The sequence below is a fragment of the Aspergillus eucalypticola genome (assembly GCF_003184535.1).
Source record: "Aspergillus eucalypticola CBS 122712 chromosome Unknown BO83scaffold_19, whole genome shotgun sequence".
Taxonomy (NCBI): domain Eukaryota; kingdom Fungi; phylum Ascomycota; class Eurotiomycetes; order Eurotiales; family Aspergillaceae; genus Aspergillus; species Aspergillus eucalypticola.
In genome coordinates, this window is record NW_020290293.1 from 679266 (window position 1) to 698338 (window position 19073).

The following is a 19073-nucleotide window of genomic DNA, read 5'->3' on the forward strand; positions in this document are numbered from 1 at the left end:
GTCACTCGGCTATCGTAGGGTCGGTAGATGGCAGCTTCCCCGTGCATGAAGCTATCCCCATAACACGATAAGCCCTGCCGACCAGCTGATCCTCCGGCACAACCTGCCGAATCGCGTCTAGTGGCTTGGCGATCGTCAATGGTGGACGATCTTGGGGATATGATTGGTGGGGAAGGGGGAGAACAGAGCCGGGCGGCGCCGCATCGAACTACCAAACCAAGTTAGCGTGGGCTGTCACGGGGTCGGTGTAGGACTTGCCTATTTGGGAACGAAGGGAGGGTGGCAGCATGAAAGAGAGGAAACCCAGATAAATATACCCTCTCACAGTCCGTCTCTCACCTTCTTCTTCTTCTTCTTCCTCTTCATCAATCTTAACTGCCAGTTCCATCAAAGACCTCATCTGGTCGGTGTCCTCGCGACTCACCCGCGCTTTCCCTTCTCAACTGTCCGTCTATCTCGGCTCCCATCAATAGATGGCGCTCTCTCTTTATCCCCTCCGTCGTCATTCTCACGCATATACTATTGCCCTTTCGCAACCTATTCGCAGAGCCAGTAGGAATTGAATGCACTTTTCAAATACGTTTTTCGAATCATACATCATAAACTCAATATCTTCCCCAATCCAAGCCCAATCCAATTACGAGAACAAAGCAAACAAACAAACCCAATATGGCCATCGAGATCCTTCCCCTCACAAAAGAGGACATCCCCTCGGCCGTAGCATGCATACAGAAAGCGTTCGCCGACGACCCGTACTTTCACTGGGTATTCAACAATAAATCCGGGGTAAGTAGCCCTCCGTTCGAGGACCTTCCAATCTCGGTTAGAGATACCAGGTACCTCGAACGATGTACAGACTGAGCTAGAGTTGTACATGTAGAATCCCGCTCCCTACTCTGCACTGCCAGTCCCAGCTCTACCATATAAATAAAACTAAACAAAATTATGAACAGTTCAACATTCACCGCAACGCTGCCTCTCTTGCTGCACACTTCCTCTACGGCCTTTCCTGCAACGAGCCTATTTTCGTGGCCAAATACACCACCAACACCCCCAGAGACAAGATTCCCACCGATTCCCCCGTCGTCGGAGTCTGCTGGTGGTACAGCCCGCAACCCCCGTCCGAGCCTGTCCCCTGGTCCGTCTGGGCGCAAGACTGGATCCTCTCCTTCCGCCAGCTGTACAATAACATCCGATTCGGCGGCCGAGGTGGCCTTAATGTCCGCCGTTACTGGCTCTGGAAAGCCCGACAACAGGAGACTCACGACAGAGTTTGGACTGATCCCCGCGGCTACTACTTCTGCAATGTGATCGCGGTCGACTCCTCAATGCGAGGAATGGGGCTGGGTCGGAAATTGGTCGAGGTAGTTAGTCAACAAGCTGACCGAGAGGGCATGCCTTGCTACTTGGAAAGTTCCAAGGGATTCCCGAACCTGATAATCTATGAGAAATTGGGGTTCGAGATGGTCAGTGAGATTGAGTGTGTCGACGGCAAGGACAAATGCAAAGTATGTGAGACTTTTCAGCTTTGGTTGCGTTTCTTATGTCGCCGTGTGGGTGGGCTAATGAGCACAGCTGTATTGTATGATCCGTCAGCCAAAGATAAAGGCGTAGATGGGATCGTAGATGTATCCCCTACTATCCAAATAGCATGCAACATCCATGTCTACTACTACCATTTTCTACAGTGAAAGGCGTTCAACTCCCAACTATATCGACGCTATTTGACTAGAATATCTAACGTGGAGGGGGGAGGGAGAGAAGGTGGCAGACATGGTTTCCAAAGTTCAGACTACCAAGGATATGAAGCGAGTGACAGATACTTTTGTCTGGCTTGAGATGGTGGAAAGTCACCATCCATCTGCTTGGATGACTGGCTCCAAAGCATATTTACCCTGAGCCAAGTTGGTACTTAAGAGTAAGATACATCATAGGAAATCCTTCGATATAAATGGATTTGTTATGATTTAGTTAAAGTTTATCTTATCTGTAAAGTGTGGCTTCCGAATCAGGTCAACTTCAATTCAGATCGCGCAATTCTAGGATGCTCTCTAATAAGCATAAACACCACCCGCAACACGATGTTCGTATAATCGCATTAGGAAATTCTTGGCGGAGGTGTTGTGAAATTTACAAGAAAATGCGGTATCCGTGGGTCACAGCCACCTTGCGGTAATAAGACAAATTTGTCAAGCCATTTCAACACAAGTGGCCCTTGTGGCGCAATCGGTAGCGCGTAAGACTTGCAAGTACTCCCTAGGACCCCTTTACAGCAAACATGTTACTAACTATCTCTGCAGCTAGATTGAGATCTTAAGGTTGTGGGTTCGACCCCCACCAGGGGCTTTTTTTTCCTCCCCCTTCTTGAAGGGTCTCCGGGGCTTTTTTCTTTTTTACCTTTTTCCCCTTTCCCACCTTTTAACATGGTACAAGTTATATGCACTGTTTGCATTCTTTACCACAGCCGATGTATTACAAGGATTCAAGAGATCTACTTATAAAGCTATCGGTTTCTGCCAAACGTACTAGAGTAGGAGAGGTGGTTTCGGGAACCATGGGACCACATCTAATCTGAAAGGGCTTAGGTCATACGTAAATAGTAATTAACTAGTTAACTAGTTACGTAGTTAGTTAATTTTCCAAGTCTCACGTAAGGCACTAGTTGCCACAAAAGCAAGCTGATATTGCATGATAGTGAGCCTGCCCTCCGCCAGGCAGGCCCCTGTGGCGCAATCGGTAGCGCGTAAGACTTGCAAGTACTCCCGAAAATGCCTTTTCACCAATACGTTACTAACTATCCCTGCAGCTAGATTGAGATCTTAAGGCTGTGGGTTCGATCCCCACCAGGGGCTATTAAATTTTTCCTCTTGCTTGAGGGGTCTCCGGGAATGTGGAACACACCGCGGTCACTTACGAAACACCCGCAACGCGCGCTCCCGACCACACGGCCCTGCCACCGATTTGCATACAACGATTTCATATGATTCAAAATTAAGCGATTATCAACGTATCATACAAATTTGTATGTAGAATGATCCTATTCAGGAATAATATTTGAGATTAGGGTCCCTGAGCAAGATCCTAATCGAGAGAGGTCATCTTCGTAGCGCCACCAACTGCTTGCTCGGTCCTTGCATTGTGATCCCGAAGGGATCGGATCTGTATAGCCAGGAACAATGTACGCAGGTGTAGGGATAAGCACGAAAGGTGCCATTCGAGGTCTTCCTTCAACGTCATTCTCTAGCTGTGTCTAGAGATTGGCGTGAGCAGGTGTGTAGGATGTCTGTATAGATTGACTAGGTGGCAGACTAGGTGGCAGACTAGGTGGCAGACTAGGTGTTTGGTTAAGCGGCTCACGCGTTGGAACAGGTGTAGGAACAGGTGTAGGAACAGGTGTAGGAACAGGTGTAGGAACAGGTGTAGGAACAGGTGTAGGAACAGGTGTAGGAACAGGTGTAGGAACAGGTGTAGGAACAGGTGTAGGAACAGTTGTAGGAACAGGTGTAGTGATTGCAGGAATACGACGCCGCCTTCTTGCAGGCACTGTAGGCGTATCCTGATCAGTATCCGCCCGTTGCTTCAGAGCGTCAGATTTTGCTGAATTTGCTTGCTGTTTCGCTTCCCTTTCTGCCTTCTTTCGTATAGAGGCACGTTGGGTCTTATCTGCCTCTGTGAGGTCAAGAACCACGCCATCTGCCCGGACAAATACACCTTTCTCTTGCACCTGACGTTGGGCAGTGCGAAACTCAAGTTTTTTGCGTAATTCATGTAGTTCGTGGCGGAGTAGATCAGTACTGCAGCATTTATGCAGATAGCAGTCCTCGAGGTATTTGTATAGCGTCTCGCTGCGTTCAGGCGTGGCCGACTCAAGCGAGCGTAGTATTGTTTTATACTGATCTGGCTGTGGAGGAAGTGTTGCAGCATCAGATGGAATACTAGCTGTCTGAGGAAGATTAGCAAGATCAAAGCCTACTTGCTTAAAGATCCGCTCTTTGCTAATGGGCCAGAGGCCTGGTGATTGCTAAGCTGATACTATATTTTCTGGAGTCATGGATCCTCCTGTGCTAGCCACTATAAAGGTATGTAATTATGCTTTGTGATGTTGACTTGGCCAGTTTGTAAGCTCTCCCATAGGTGATAACTGTAATGACTGCCTAGGGAGGCAAAAACACTAACATCTAGCGGTTGAAGCAGGTCCGAGGTATGTGGTGGTAAACAAATCGGTACAATTTTATTCTCCTGGCATGTTAGGATAAATTCAAATGAAATGTGTGAATTATAGCCATCCAAAACTAGCATACGGTCCTCGCGCTTAATCATATGACCAAATCGTGTTTTTTTTTCTTTTCTTTTTTTTTGCTGTACTGCTGTCTGCGGGATAAAGAACCTCTTCAACCAGTTCAAAGCATGTTGTATATTGCTGTGGCCCTTTTCCTGCACCCCTACAAGCGCTTCGGGGTCAGGGATCATATGGTTCCATGCAGTGTTATTTTATTTGCCTTTGGAGATGACACGGTTGTATTGGCTATCTAGATTGCGCAGCAGAACGGGCGCGAAGAGGTCTTTATCACTACCTCAACATCTACCTGAACGCCGTCAAATGCCTCGATCCATGCCCCAACACACGGACAAGCGCATGCTGCAGGGAGAAAAAGACAATTGGCTAGCAGTGTACCGGTATAAGACCGGTCTATCTCATCGTTGAAGCGGCATACTCATTCCTGCATCGTTTATAGCTCACTACCTTACTACCTATCAAGAGTTTTACTTCGTTCCTGTATTCAAAAAACTGCGTATCAGAGGTCATACTGAATTGGACTGTCATCTTCTCTCACGGCTAGCACGGCTTTTGTCTGAGAGGAATTTTGTTTCCTGGGTGGAAACGGCTCTCCACTGTGAAATTTTATCTTAACCATCAGACGATCATCCCTCCGTCACAACACGAACGGAACAGTCGTTAATTGAACAAGGTATATTGGTGCTATCCTTGAATATTTCTAGCGTGCAAGGACAGAACGTGGCATGAACGGGGCGCTATCACAGGAGACAAGCAAAATATGGGTATTAATAAGACCAGAAAAAAAAAAAATAAAAAACATTATGTAACATCAGTAGCTGCTCGCCTTCATAGATCATCTTCCAACAGCCACTTGACCATGGAGTCCACTCCATGGACCCTTCGCTGGCTGTTGGCTCTGCTGCATTTTGGCCCGTGACCGAGTCAATCGTGCCCCCGACGGCCACATACTGTCCTCGCCCGATTCGCCCTGCCGGTCACGTAAGGTAACCTCCAGGTTCTGGTTAAGTATTTCATAGACATCTTCCAGCGCCTGTTGCGCATCCTGCGCTGTCTCTATCCCTTCCTCCAGTCGGTACCCGACGTATTCTTGTTCAGTCATACCTGCGGCATCTGAAGCAGATGCCCATGCCTCGGCCAGGTCAACAAGTTGGTCTGGCTTGGCAGACTCTGTGCTCGTGCCCTGGTGCGAAGCTAGAGTTGCTGTCGCATGTTTGAACCGTGGCTGGCGTGCCAGAGTTGGGTACTCTGGGAGAAGGTGGCTTTCATCTCGCAGTCTGCTCAGAATGCGAAGGGTGGTGGCTTTTTCTTTCGAAAGCATACCCGATAGGTAGAATTTCTGTAGTGCCAATGCCCGCTGGCTCCTGGCCAACGGCTGAAGGACATCGCTAGCAAAAGTAAGGACTCCCAATGCATCCAGAGATTGTGTTTCCTCTGATGCATTCTTCCCCTGCACCAAGCTAGTAGGCCGGGATGAGGGCTTTCCAGCCGGGAGAGTAACTGGTTGGCAAGCTCTGGAGGCCGCATCGAGCAGACGCTTGCGAGCATCCGCATATGCAGCGTACTGTTGTGCAATCTGTGCTTTCTTCTCCCCAAGCAGACGCACAGACTCATCCATGTCCTCGGAATGAAAATCTCGGGAGGCCGAACGGTTCTCATTGTTTCCAGCACTTACTAATTTCTCCTCCACCCAACGTACCAACTCGTTACGAGTTCGCTGTAATGCCACTCCCTTAACAGCGCGTGGAGTATCTTGGGCCTCTACGGGCGCTTGTTGCGTCTGAAGCTCTTCTAACAATTCTTTCTCTCTCTCCAGCTGAGCCTTGGCGCGGATAACGGCTTTTTCCAGGTTATGCATCTGCTCTTCGACGGTAAGCCCAGTGGTAGAGCCATGTCGGGTAACTTCGATTTCTGGTGGTGGCGCAAGCTGCTGATAATGTATCCCGCTATCCTCTAAATCTGCTGGTTTGGGCGTATCGCGTTGTTTGAGCTCTTTGATGTAGTGTTCAAAAACCTGAAGCTTCGCATGCCGACGACGGTCACGGAGAAGCCGCAGGTATTCCTGTAACTCCGCGGACGAATCCACTGGTAACTTTTCCGCCCGTGGTTTGCTCCTTTCACGGCCCACAGAAGTCACCTTCTCCACAACTGACTGATATTCCTTCCTCGCAGCCACATTCGACTGGAGCGCTTCCAGGTACTGTCTTCGCAACCCTGTCAACTCTGATGGAAGCCGCTTGACATCGACCACCGCTTCGTGAGGCACTGATAACGACAGATGGGATTGACTGTGGCATTCTGGGTGCTCGGTATTATTCTCTGCGAACTCGATATGCGAGCGAAGATATATGGTCAAAGCTTGCCGAATCAGCAGGGCATCCTGGCGGCTTTTGATGTAAGGTGCCAGAGGTTCGGCGATTGAGGGGATGTGGGTGGGTGTTGCATGAGTCAACTCAACCGATTGCGCCATTGGACTGACTATTTGTGAGCAGACGTGATTGTCCCGCCGACTCCGAGCTTGTTGGGTTGTCAAGGTAAGGTTTGTCACACTGACAAGATAGTCAAAATACCTGTGATGTTGAAATAAGGTTCTCCTGTTGTTATGAAATGGTTGCAGACGGGTGTTATTCCGATGTCGATCACACTAAGGGGTTCCACCGGTTCCCACTCTAGTCCAGGGAAGTAGTAATGAACTCCATCCCCACCCTCGCTGTGCCCTTCCACCACTGTCAGACGCGCCGTTCGTTATTATCAGCTATGTGGGCTAGCGAATGGCTGGATAACATGCAAGAGGCAAGCATAATCGAGGAGTCAGGAAGACGATGCGGTGACCTCGGGTCATGTGACCAGTCCCATCACAAGTGTGCCCTTCGGATTTCTGAGGAATACAATGTGGCGTGAGACTAATATGAGGAAGAGAATCGCGGGTTTCTGGGATATCATTTCTACAAAGTCTTCATCGTCCATAGCCCTGGCTGACTTCAAGCAAGCTTATGATATGCGTACATTTCAAGCTATAAGTACTGACATAATGATTGTATATATCAGTTTACTGACAGCTATAGTACTAAAATTAGATCGCCTGCAACTTATATTATTTACACATCGATCCCATATGTCAGCTTAGATACTACGCTGCCAGCTGCTCTTACCATCCCGTTTACTGGATCACACTCTGGTTGAGGTACAGGTCGCAGGCATGCGGACGCTGCACACAGTACTTGGGGACCAGGGCTGTCGCCTGCACCCCGTTGGCCACTAGATACTCGCGGAAGTTCAGGATGCGCTGGGTCATCAGCGTCGTGCGCTTCTGCCCGTTCTCACGATTCCCAGACCACACCAGCTCCGCCAGCGCAGCGGCACGCGGCCAAATTAGACTGGATACCGTCACATCATCCACTTGCTCTGACCAGAGCGGTGCCTCTGCGCCTATAATGTGTTGAGCCTGGGTAGCGGTCAAATTCTGTGTGAAGTCGTAGTCATAGATCCGCTGCCATGTCTTGTACGGCGCACACCACGAGCCTCCGTTGCCACCATAGTTAAAGTTGGGAGTGCTTGCATCGGGATTATTCATTACATCATAGCGAGGGTCATTTGTGAGAAAACCTCCTATCCCACAGTCCAGATACATAAAATCCGCTGATGATACAATCACGTCGTAGCCCTTGGCAGTCAGTTGATTGATATAGTCCAGGCCATTATTCCAGTTTTGCATCACGATATTCGTGGGAACATTATGTGCATGTTCTGTGGATAGTACAATATCTTCCCACATGACCAGTCGCCGCGAGGTACTGTAGTTCTGGAAGATCGGCACAGCATGGTCAATCCAGTACTGGGCTAGGTCATTATAAGTTCGCGACGGATCCTGCGCAAACCACTCAGTGACGTAGCTGCTGAAGTTGAAACAGTTCGGCTGGATCTCATCCGCCCCAACATGGAACCAGTTGTCTGGGAAGATTTCGGACAGCTCATTATAGACCAGTCGGACTATATCATACGTGCCGTTGTAAATAATATCCATATGGCCGGGCGGGGGCTCTACCGCGGTATGCAGGGCATAATTATCATTGGACCACCAGGAGTCCACGCAGGTTACCATCTGGGGGTCGACCTGCTTCCACCCAGAGGCGGAATGGCTGGGCATATCAATCTCGGGGATGACCCGTACACCACGTGCTCGCGCATAGGCCACGACATTGCGCATATCAGCATGCGAATATACTTCGCGAGGAGAGTAGGCATCATAAATCATTTCTGGATAGGCATTAACCTCCACGGGCCATGATTGGGTATCTTCCATGTGCCAGTGTAGAATATTTAATTTGGAAAGAGACATGCCGTCCAGCTGCTCGTATATCTTGTTAACTGAGATAAAGTTTCGGCCAGTGTCAAGCATGATACCCCGGTAAGGATAGAGCGGTGCATCCTGAATCTTAACTGGCTGTTCGATGATCAAACCACCCTGTCCGTCGGAGATGACCAGCTGCTGGAGAGTGGTAAAGGCATGGAGCGCCCCCCACACGGTGGGAGCCTCAATGACCACCGAGGTAGAGCTCTCGGTGACCTCCAGGGTGTAAGACTCGTCTACCCCATGCTGAAGATCTGCGGCAACATCCAACACGTTCACATCAACAAATTGGAGTGATGGCAGTGCTTGCGGGGACCTTTTAGTAGCCCCGGCCGTACCGGTGGGGAAGGGTTGATAAGACGGCACGGGACCTTCGGTTGCTGCAGGTACCCATTGTAGGGAGACGATAGAATTCCAGGCACGATTCCATCCATTGGCCAGAATGAAATCGGAAGTGTCCCGGGAGGTACGGAGACTAACGAAGTCGGCCAGCTGCTTAGGACCCGACGAAGCCCAAGTGATGTTTCGTGGAGCTGGTAAGGGATTGACCTTGACGGCAGCGGCCCCAGCCACGAGCAACGTGAGGCACGCCAGCCAGAGATGATCAAGCAGCATGACGGAGAATTAGTGTCGACACTCAAAGCGAGGGCGGATGAAGAGTGCGGAGAATCATGGTGGGGAGATTGGGGTTAAAGAAGCAAAGAGGATAAGGATCAGCGGTGGCTGGATGCAGGGAGATACCATGAAAGGGGGAATGCATGAATGAACAGGAATGATGATGCGAAGCTATCTTGTTCTAGTTGACATAGTTGCCGCAGGTAACCAGTTAGTTACTACGGCGTACGTACTTTGTAATCAATATTGAGTCTAATTTGAACGATGATCAGCATGGAATGATGTTTGTTTGTTTGTTTATTCCATTGCTTACTATACTCCGGATTCCGGCGCCTTATGGGCCTGGTTCTCCACGTGACCATTGATTTAGGTACCTAACTAGTACTTTTCGGAGCCCACTAAAGATGGTAGGCGGTCACCCGCCCCGTCATTATGCAATGGGCCATACGGAGTCCAGGCGGCAAGCATCGCGTACCTGCGCGATTCCGCCCTCTGGGTTTCTGTTGGTGAACTTCTAACATCTTACTTTCACGTTTACTTACCTTAGCTCGGTTGTTGGAACTAATTATGGGTCCACGAGGCTGTGCATAACTGTATATCTTAATGGTACGCAGTTCTATTGGATCCGGAATTAACTAGGTGTCGTCTCTACGCATTTTTTCGGTAGTACTTTTGGTTACATCGCAGTGTTTGGCTCGCGACTCCCGATGACATCGATCATTTATGAGACATCAATAACCACGACAAGCCTAATTCTGAAGCGCTTTATTTGGAATCCCTCCCCATTACGGGCGTGGGACGTCCTGCAAGTACCAACGCCAATCCGCGACGCAATTGGCGCAACATGGAGGATATCCGGCCGACCGCGAAATGGGCGAATCGCATGTTGCGCCCCTTGAAATCCATCCACCACCGACTCCAGAAACACTACGAGATTCGCAACAGTATAGCAGACGCGAAATTGAAAGTCAAGCCCGATCCCCACGATTCCCACCGTTCGCGAGCTCCGCTAAACAACAAGAGGACCGGTAACGAACCAGGCTGCAATCTTTCAGACGAGGAACCTGACGATCCAGCATGGATCCCAGGAAACCGGGGAAATCGCCGACCCAGGCATAATTACTCGAATCGCAGACAGAGGAATGGGGCACGGAGACGTAGTCGACTGTTGATCAAGAGCCCGGAAGTGCAGAGGACGCTGCCTGGCGCTATCGAAATCGCTACCCCATTGATCACAGGAACTATACCAGGACTCACGGAGGCGACCTTGTCTGTTCGCAAACGGCTTTTTCGGAATTCGGGACCACCCTTGAGCGCTGTCGGGGCCAACAGGCAGTCGCGGACGAATAATCCCAGTTTTCCGGCATACCAGGGCTCATGGAAGGAAGTTTTGGATCTTTCTGGAGACCCGGGCTTGGTGGATATTGCGCGATTCTTGGATCGCATGCTTATCAAATTTTTGGAGAATACCAGACCTGCTTCGACAATACACAAGCATGACGAGGAGAATCGCGGGGCCCGATCGTTACTATCTATGGCTGCGCGACGGCTGCCGCACTTCATTGCCGAGGAGCAGCGCCTGCAGGATCAGGTGGAGCCGGATGAGGACGTTGACATGTGTGATGCATACTTTACTGAACTCGAAGCTCAATATGCTCCTGGCGGCGGTGGGTGGCAGCCGCTCCGTGAAGCTGTGCGTGCGCAAGGCATCCACCTGATCTCTGAGATGATGATGAGAGAATGGATACCCAGTTTGGCGGTCTGTCGCCTGCTAGGGGAATGTCTTGAGCACGGGGAGTTGGATGCCTTCGAAACTCTTATGTCACAATATCTTACGACCGTCAAGACTCACGACTACCCAACAGCTTTTGATCCTTCGAAACCTGTGGGCCACTGCGATAACCCTATCTACATATTGCGCAGTTACTACTCGAAGGCCCCCGAACGAAGATCCTTTGTTTTTGATGAAATGACAAAGCTCCTGTCTCGTAGGACTCTTCCGCCAGAGTGGATGGTCACTACAAGATGGAAAAAGTGCGTGGATGGGGCTATTCGGTCACTATCAATTGGCGACGGAGATTCAGCTGCTGCGACCCGGACTATCGAGGCTATCATCCTTTCATCTGCTGGTATATATCCCGCCACAGATTCGCTGGTAGCACGGAACAAGGGGAGAAAGGTACCTCGTTGTGTACGTCTAAAGGACACCCGTGCATCAGCAACGAATCCTACAAGCGTGCCTAAAGATCAATCTCCGTGTCCCGTTCCCATCCAAGATGCGCTCAGCAATCTTTCAGCAAGTCTAATTACCGCACTGTGCGGCATGTATATGGCACGGACGCAAGCCTCCGGTGCCAATGACAAGATAACAGGCACGAAAGTCAGACATATTGTCAAAACGCTGTCTTTTGGGGTACAACGGGCAGTTGGATTGGTACTGTCGCGGCGCGAGATGGAGGGTCCAAGCTTCCAATCCCTGCGTCGGGGATACGTCTTGTTGGGTGAGTGGACGCTGCAGTGCACTGAAAGTTCCACGCCCGAGGTCATTAGCCAGTCCGGCGCCATCTCGCCAGAAAATCTAGAGTCGCTGTGTATATCCTTGATACACCAACAGGATGCAGTCAAACAGCTAGCAGAGTTTGTCCAACAACTGTTTCGATGCTGTGGACATGCGCGCGAAGATGATCCTGCGAGGACACCTCGGAAAATTCGAGCTATCGTATGGCGGCTTGCGCGGCTGACGAGTATGAAGGGCATTTCTCTGCTCCTCGCCAAGGTAGCTGCGGAAACAGCAATGGCGTTGGCGGAGGTTACATTGGATGTGGATGACCACGCGTGGGCTCTCGAAATTCAAGAACAAGCCGCTTCATCCCAGCAAGAAGGGAATCTCCACAAATCTGCCGCATTGGCACATGTGCCACAAAGCGATGTGATTCACCTGTACCGATGGGAAGAAAGCATTGGGGAATGGGTATCCAGCACGCCGGTCGCCAAACCTCTGGCTTCCCGTAATGCGGATGGCGCTTCAAGCCCTCTTGCTGCGACAGCTAAGCGGAGACCATCGGCGCTATCCTGCTCAACCAGTAGCAGATCGCCCAGCCCTGAACTTTCGGAAGCTGCATCCAGCGTGACATCATCTGCGCCATCGATGAGCGGGAAACGAGGACGCGGGACGAATGATTGGAGGCCACCGTCACCCAAGAGACTTCGGTCAAGTTCGAGGAGGACGACTGCAGCTCCAGTCACGTCTGGCGCTTTGCCAGCGACACGTGAGCGCCTTGCTACGGCTCGCTCCCTCGAGCCAGATTCTGCACCGATTGCCACCCGGGCACGAACGGCCCTTCGCGATTTGCCCCAGGCCAAGAACAGCACCTTGAAGAAGTCGAGTCTACAACCAGGCCCGACTACACCCAGCATCTCCCGCGCGGACCCTATCAAAGTGACTTCCCTCATCGAGGTGGTTATCGTCAACCAGCCCGTATCGGTGAGGTCGCTGAATCGCACCCCCAGAACGGCACGAAAACAACCACAACAACAACACCCACCACCACAAATTCCTAGCCTTTCGGAAGTGCAAGGCCCTCGACGCTCCACTCGTACGCGACCTCCCCCAGTCGAGCGGGTCATTCCATGCTCGGACGATGACAGCGAGGACGAGCTGAGTTTTCTGTTGTGAAAGAGCGGGGTCATGATGGTTACTTTTGCCCGTTCAGTATGTGCGGATAATGATGTGAAACTCGGAGTGATTGTTGGCGACGTCTCATTTTTAGACGAACTGCTTCTTTTAACCCCATCCATAGGTCATTGATGGTGTGGTCTCTGTTCATTTTCATTTAGTTGAGTATCATTGTAATTCTAAGGTTTTATTGGCGAAATGGGAGCGATTGATTAGTTCCGGGCAGGAGTGGATTGATTGGTTAGGTTCAGTTTGAGGATTTCTTTTTGGTTTCTGGCTTGATTGATTTGATTGACGATGATACCCGCGGGCAAAGGCTTTCTTCCAATTTAGTTCAACTCTTATCCTTATATTTGTTCGAGCCCACTATGTAAGATGCTAAGTTATGCCGGTGCCTCACCGTCTGAAGCAATAACTGATATGACCCTCAACGCCGTCAAACCCCTCGTCCTAAAAGCTTCGCCGTAAATCCATGGATCAACTAATTAGCTATGCATGTTGCAGCGGATATAGGAGCAGTCCTCGCAGCGGCTATATATACAACTACACATTATATCGTATCGAAATACAGGCGGTCTCGAAATTCCTCTGACCTTCGAACACATGACAATTGTTCCTAAGCCCCACTGCCAAAGAGCTTAGCGCGAGCCGATTATTCGAGCAATATTCGATACATTAACGTAACTCCCGGCCGCATCGGCCACCCCTACCACACCGCCCTAGAATCATTGTACTACTCATTGCTCATTCACTGCCTCTGATAGAAAGGGTGGTTGCATGTAGAAGAAACGTGTTGGGCGGTGTACTGGGTGGCCGGCGCGGGCGGGTGGCCGATGCGGCCGGGAGTTACGTTAGTTTCTGTAGTATAACAATCCGCGCCTGTTTCTATTGTCTGGGGTGGTGGCCCAGGTCCACTAATTTTGCGAAGATCATAGTGATGTTTTTTTAACATAGGTCTATAAGTGTTTCTAGACAAGCATGGGGATCCTATTTCTGCTAAAGGCTGTAGTCCCCTTGGCCATTCTGAGTAACTAATAGATCTTTTATTTAGTAATTAGTTTCCATAAGAGCTTCTCCACGAAGTTTACCAGTTTCTCTGGCTCGGGTTCAGCCATCATTGGGAAGAAGGCTAGTAGAAATGCCTCTGTCTTTTCTTGGTTCTCTGTCCATCTCTTCAGTGCCTATGTTGAGGGTTTGGATGCTCATGTAGGCATCCCGGTAATATATATAAGTAGTCGCTTACCGTAGATGGCCTTCGCTGGCTTTGTTAAGAAACCCCTTCCAATATCTACTTTTTGCTTTTTTGATTGCTCTGGTCTACTGTTATATTTTCTGCTACATCTCTTTGAAAAGTTTCTTTGTTATTAAATGGTTAGGCCCTAGCAGGGCACATCTATTCTGCTACTATAACTAGATCTAGTTAATCTTGATCTGCTGGGCCTTAAGATCTGTAATGAACCAGTACTTTAAGTATAGGCACGGGGCCTACACCGGCACATGCCAGTCTAGGGCAAATACTGTCTTCTAAATCTAATTATTAACAGTATAGTCTAGGTCCAGGGCTGACTGGATATTTACATATGGATCAGTCTGTCTCAGTATATCTTGATCTATTTGGACCCAGTCTGCTCGGTTATATACTCTTTTCAGTTTGGATTTTCTAGTTTGTTCTGCTTGGAGATTTCATTCTGAATATTTTTCTTGATGGTCTGACCCTAGTGATTGTGGTAGAGTTAGTATTGGATCAAGTGTGTTATATTATTGGTAAGCATGAGATCAAGAACTGATGTCTTTCCAGGTTGATTAAGGAAGCAGTATATTATTTCGCCTTTGGCCAGGCACCACTGTAGCTTGTAGATATAGAAGTTGATTAGTTCCTCCGCATGTTATGGGAAGTTGTAATGGACCGCGCAATGACTCTATGCTTGGTGATGGTAGTTAAATCCCCAATAAGCATTAGTTTAGTCATCGGGTTATCAGGTTCTGTTTGTCCTTGAATAGTCTGTTTGATTTCCGCCAGGATTTATGTACCTCTGTCTAACAAGTAGTCCATTATTGATAATCTATTGTGCTGCCTCCGTCGAGTCCAGCCAGATCCCCATCGTAGCTGATTTACCCATAAGCATGTCTCTCTTCTTCAACCATGCAATATCTTCAACCTGGACTCCCTTCTCGCAGAGGTCATTTTCCATCACGATTTTCTCAATTCCCCGTTTTTTGTTCGCGTCCAACTTGAAATCCTCCGTCGGAACTCGATGAACCACGATCCCGAACCTGGGTTTCACTACTTTGGTCTGTTTCCCAGCTCATCGAGTCACTCGGTGTTGTTTCGGGCGGTTTCGGCGGATTAGGCATCCTGGAATTGAATGACATAGCCTGTTTTAGTTGTACTGACTCCCGCTACTTGCACTTCTTTGGTGGTTTCTGCGTTCAGTAGGGCTGTTCTGATGTGCATGTTCGCTGCTTTGGTAGATAGAAATCTTGTAAACTGTTTGTTATCGATGTCTTCGTCTAACGTGGCCGCGGTGCTGATGCGGACGCGGTTTAGCTCTTTCCATGGTCGCGGAAATATCGCGTTCGGGGGTTGTTCGGGCCTGTTCCCTGCCGCTGCTGCTGTAACTGCGGCCCATGATTTAGGGGAGGGTAGGGTCTGTGTTTACGAACTGGGATCGAAGGGACTGTATCTCCTCCTGTAGTTTAGCGTTTTCTTTCCGTAGGTCTTCCTATCCGGTTTAATTTCTTGGATTTCCGCTCTGGCTGACTCGATTGCAATATTTTGGTGTGTGATGGTTTTCTTCAGGCTGAAGATCAGCGCCCAGACCATCTGGTTAGTGATGCGGTTACTGGTATCATCTGGCGCGTTGAAGTCAAGAGATGGAATCTGTGAAAGGAGATCACGTGATCTCGGACCTAGTCACCTAGCCACACAGTCACCTCCTCGCGTAGTCAGCTAGTTAGTCAACACACACACACAATAGTTAGTTATCATCATATTGCTTCCACAGAATCGTAATGTTTTGTGTTCTCCTTGTCCTGCCCCTATGGGCTGGTGCCAGCGTCTGCTCGCTATCGTCTCTTGCAGAGTTTTCAGGTGTCCTTTGGGTGATTTCGGGATTACCCGCTGGAGGGATCGCCATCGGGCCGAATTTAGTTTCCGCTCGGCACATCACCACGGTCTCAATTCAGAAAGGAGCCGTATCCTCGGAGTACAGTACGTATCTTATTGCCTTTAGACTGATGGATCGGGCTTTTTCCTCATGTTACCTGCTGGTACAGTACTTTCCCAGAGTCTATAGTAGTTTGCAAAACCACCATGCCTACCCCTTGACGCTCACCTTACTCTCCCAATCCCTAGCCTTCCAGCGCTAGTCCTAATACGTTTAATTTGCAATAAGACTCCTTGGCACCATTGGTTCCGTTTTGTAAGTAAAATTACCATACTACATTGTTGTTACGGTACGTGTAAACTTTTTACAGAAACCTAGAAGCTTCCATGGCCGGAACAAACGCTTAAGTATCCATATTAGTACCATTGTTTTTCAGTTCTTCCCTAAAGCCTCCTCAGAGTTCCTATACCGTGGTACAGAAAATATTAGAGCGATGTCTCCCCACCTATCGCCAGCACAGATTTAGCTTATCTGTGATATGCAGTCAGTCGCGGCATGTCAATTTCGAAAGCCAGTGAAGCTGCCGAGCGCAGGAAGCAGGCAGTCATAAACTCCCAAACATAAGTTAGGCCAGTGATACTAATGACAGCAACCATGCTGAAGACCTTAGGCGAATAGCTCCTGCAGATCGTTGTACCTAGACGGAATGGCAGTTTCTACGGGACATGATTGGCCTCCATGTAGCAAATAGCAGGGTAAGCCGGGCGTTTTCCTCGACTAGTGGATTCAAAGAGACAGTTCAATAAGAGAAGAATCACGAATAAGCCTTATAACCCAGGCCTCTTCTACACAGGAATTATAAGAGACGGCGAACTGAAAGAGAAATTATTTGATTATATAATACTCCTATTGTTATATACAAGAGACTCCAACCGTTGATATACCCCAGAGCAAGTGGGGTCTTCATGACAGCATGGCAAGCAGAAATGAGATACAGTTCTAACCCGAGATACATTTGATAGCCTGCCTTTTGTTTATTTATTTGCAAAAGACAAGGAAGCTTCGTCTAAATCCCACTTCATTTCATTCAACTTGAGCGAAAAAAGAGTCGTCGTATTATCATGCTGCTTTTGTCCAATGACAGGAACAAAAAGGAAACAGCCGGGTCATAGAAGCTTTCCAGAAGTACTTTCTTTCGAGACATAGCCTGCTCGCACCTGCCCAACTCCTAGCCTTTCATACTCTTCCTCTCCCGATCTTCTTTGTACGGCAAGTATATAGTATTGCTTGTAAGGGTCATCCTTATCGTCATGAGACATTGCGATGACAACACAGTTCCGAGACTCAATCTCAGCCGCCGAATCCGTGTCGAAATATAGGCAGCCGATTTCCCCAATATCAGCGTAAATCATATACTCTCTATCCCTTCCTGACATATGGTGATACTCAAATTCTCGAACTTCGATGTTGATGCTGCGCATTGAGTCGTCGAAGTTTAGGCTTTGAAATTGTGGAACCCGGATAGTTGAATACGCCAAAAAGTCAACCTTTCCATTATAGAACATCCAAGACCATGATGGCACACTTTTATCCTTGTCAAAAATGGGATCAAAATGCTTGCCAGCCCGCTTCCATAAGAGAAGCCGAGGTAAAATGCAATCAAAGATCCCGAAGCTGACTTTAGTAGATAAAGCTTCTGCAATACGCTTAGCTATGCTGGAAAAAGCAACGACCTTATCTTTTTCTGGATAGGTAATATCACGACGAGAGTAGTCAGTGATAAGCTCTTGGAGAAACATTACTGTCACTTTACAACCTGAAGTTAAGAGGCGATTAGGAAAATGCGGGTCAAGCAGATATGCTCTAGTAATAGGACTAGCATAATTAGTATTAACCAAATTTCATCTAATGTAAGGTAGACTTACCATATTATTCTGCTGAAATTCTCGCAACGAACGCCATGTCCACACTCCCAGTAGGTCTGTTGTGCAGTAAAATAGATAGTTCGGCGAGAAAGTGCTCTTTCTTGCAATACCCAAGCCCGTGTATGCAGTTGGCCTTCATCAACAAGCTCACGGAAGTTATCAATGATCTTTTGAACGGAACTGACTTCCTGTAATTGACTAAAATCCTGAGTCCGATTGAGGAAGCCATTATTCCATCCGGATGCTGAACTTGACGCAATAGTACAGTATGCAGAAGAATATAGTTCTTCCATTCTTGCACCTTCCTTCTTCCAATCATTGTCGTCTCCTTGAATAATACAAAGAGCATCAATCCAAAGATACTGCTTGTTAAGTTCTCGGGTCACTGTAATAGCGTCTTGAAAAACCTTGGGAAGGCTGTGATAACTAAATCCCTTTAATCGTTCCGGGTAGTTTTGAGATGTAGTACAAAATCGCTCCTTCTCCTCGTTGGTCGGTGTGCCCCAGCAGTGCGATAGCGTTATATAGTCAAATGGTTGTGTTATGCGTGCGGACTCCTGAAGGTACAGCTGATCTGAATGATCTGTTCCCACGACAATAACGCGCTTTGGCACGTTCTGACGCCTGTTCTCCATGCATGAATGCTGCTTGTCACACACCTTAAGCCATTGGCGAAGCACATCAAAGCGATTGATAATCGGCAAACCATGGGTATATCCTGATTCTTTGTATTCTTTTTGCAGATCTGCTCATAATTTCGTATTAATAAGAAATAAAAGGACCCAATAAAAGGGCCTCTTTACCTGAGTAGCTTGAGATGCATAAAGTGGAAGACTGGCGTCTGTCTACACTGATATAGGCACCATCTATGGCTCGGTGAACCAAGTAATGGTTAACAATTTCAGAATAGTGTCCATGACGAGAATATTGCTTGCATGAAGTCAGATTGTGTGGGTTTCAAAGTATAGAATATACACATACTCTGGGAGCGGTTTTTGAATGGCGGAGGGATTCATTGCAAGCAGCAATAAGGTCCGCGATTTCAGTATCAGTTTTACACGACCATTCATGCTGGCATTATGATTAACAACGCAGAAAGGGA

The 19073-nt window shown here is 48.5% G+C and overlaps 6 protein-coding genes and 2 non-coding genes across 8 annotated transcripts; 4 read left to right on the forward strand and 4 right to left on the reverse strand.

Moving 5' to 3' along the window:
- Nucleotide 1: 1 nt before the first annotated feature.
- BO83DRAFT_400593 (uncharacterized protein) lies at nt 2–516 on the reverse strand (the record flags this gene model as incomplete). Its single annotated transcript, XM_025533409.1, has 3 exons — nt 2–208; nt 326–412; nt 445–516. 3 exons carry the CDS (start codon nt 514–516, stop codon nt 2–4), a joined length of 366 nt encoding a protein of 121 aa, XP_025386292.1.
- Nucleotides 337–2028, forward strand: BO83DRAFT_364900 (GNAT family N-acetyltransferase). The gene is made up of 3 exons (XM_025529645.1): nt 337–786; nt 954–1508; nt 1576–2028. Exons 1-3 carry the CDS (start codon nt 670–672, stop codon nt 1612–1614), a joined length of 711 nt encoding a protein of 236 aa, XP_025386293.1. The 5' UTR covers nt 337–669; the 3' UTR covers nt 1615–2028.
- Nucleotides 2029–2211: 183 nt separating this feature from the next.
- On the forward strand, nt 2212–2346 carry BO83DRAFT_t192. Its single transcript has one exon. It is a non-coding gene; the product is annotated as a tRNA-Ala (tRNA).
- A 372-nt stretch (nt 2347–2718) lies between these two features.
- BO83DRAFT_t193 lies at nt 2719–2852 on the forward strand. The gene has a single exon. It is a non-coding gene; the product is annotated as a tRNA-Ala (tRNA).
- Nucleotides 2853–4984: 2132 nt separating this feature from the next.
- Nucleotides 4985–7045, reverse strand: BO83DRAFT_380081 (uncharacterized protein). The gene has a single exon (XM_025531664.1). It carries the CDS (start codon nt 6765–6767, stop codon nt 5133–5135), a length of 1635 nt encoding a protein of 544 aa, XP_025386294.1. The 5' UTR covers nt 6768–7045; the 3' UTR covers nt 4985–5132.
- A 330-nt stretch (nt 7046–7375) lies between these two features.
- BO83DRAFT_380082 (beta-N-acetylhexosaminidase) lies at nt 7376–9525 on the reverse strand. Its single transcript, XM_025531665.1, has one exon. The coding sequence runs from the start codon at nt 9261–9263 to the stop codon at nt 7458–7460; it is 1806 nt and encodes a 601-aa protein (XP_025386295.1). The 5' UTR covers nt 9264–9525; the 3' UTR covers nt 7376–7457.
- A 252-nt stretch (nt 9526–9777) lies between these two features.
- Nucleotides 9778–13297, forward strand: BO83DRAFT_380083 (uncharacterized protein). Its single transcript, XM_025531666.1, has one exon. The coding sequence runs from the start codon at nt 10108–10110 to the stop codon at nt 12937–12939; it is 2832 nt and encodes a 943-aa protein (XP_025386296.1). The 5' UTR covers nt 9778–10107; the 3' UTR covers nt 12940–13297.
- Nucleotides 13298–16763: 3466 nt separating this feature from the next.
- Nucleotides 16764–18786, reverse strand: BO83DRAFT_449154 (HET domain-containing protein). The gene is made up of 2 exons (XM_025536736.1): nt 17972–18786; nt 16764–17921 (listed from the first exon to the last, which is right to left on the reverse strand). Exons 1-2 carry the CDS (start codon nt 18604–18606, stop codon nt 17213–17215), a joined length of 1344 nt encoding a protein of 447 aa, XP_025386297.1. The 5' UTR covers nt 18607–18786; the 3' UTR covers nt 16764–17212.
- Between the last annotated feature and the right edge of the window lie 287 nt (nt 18787–19073).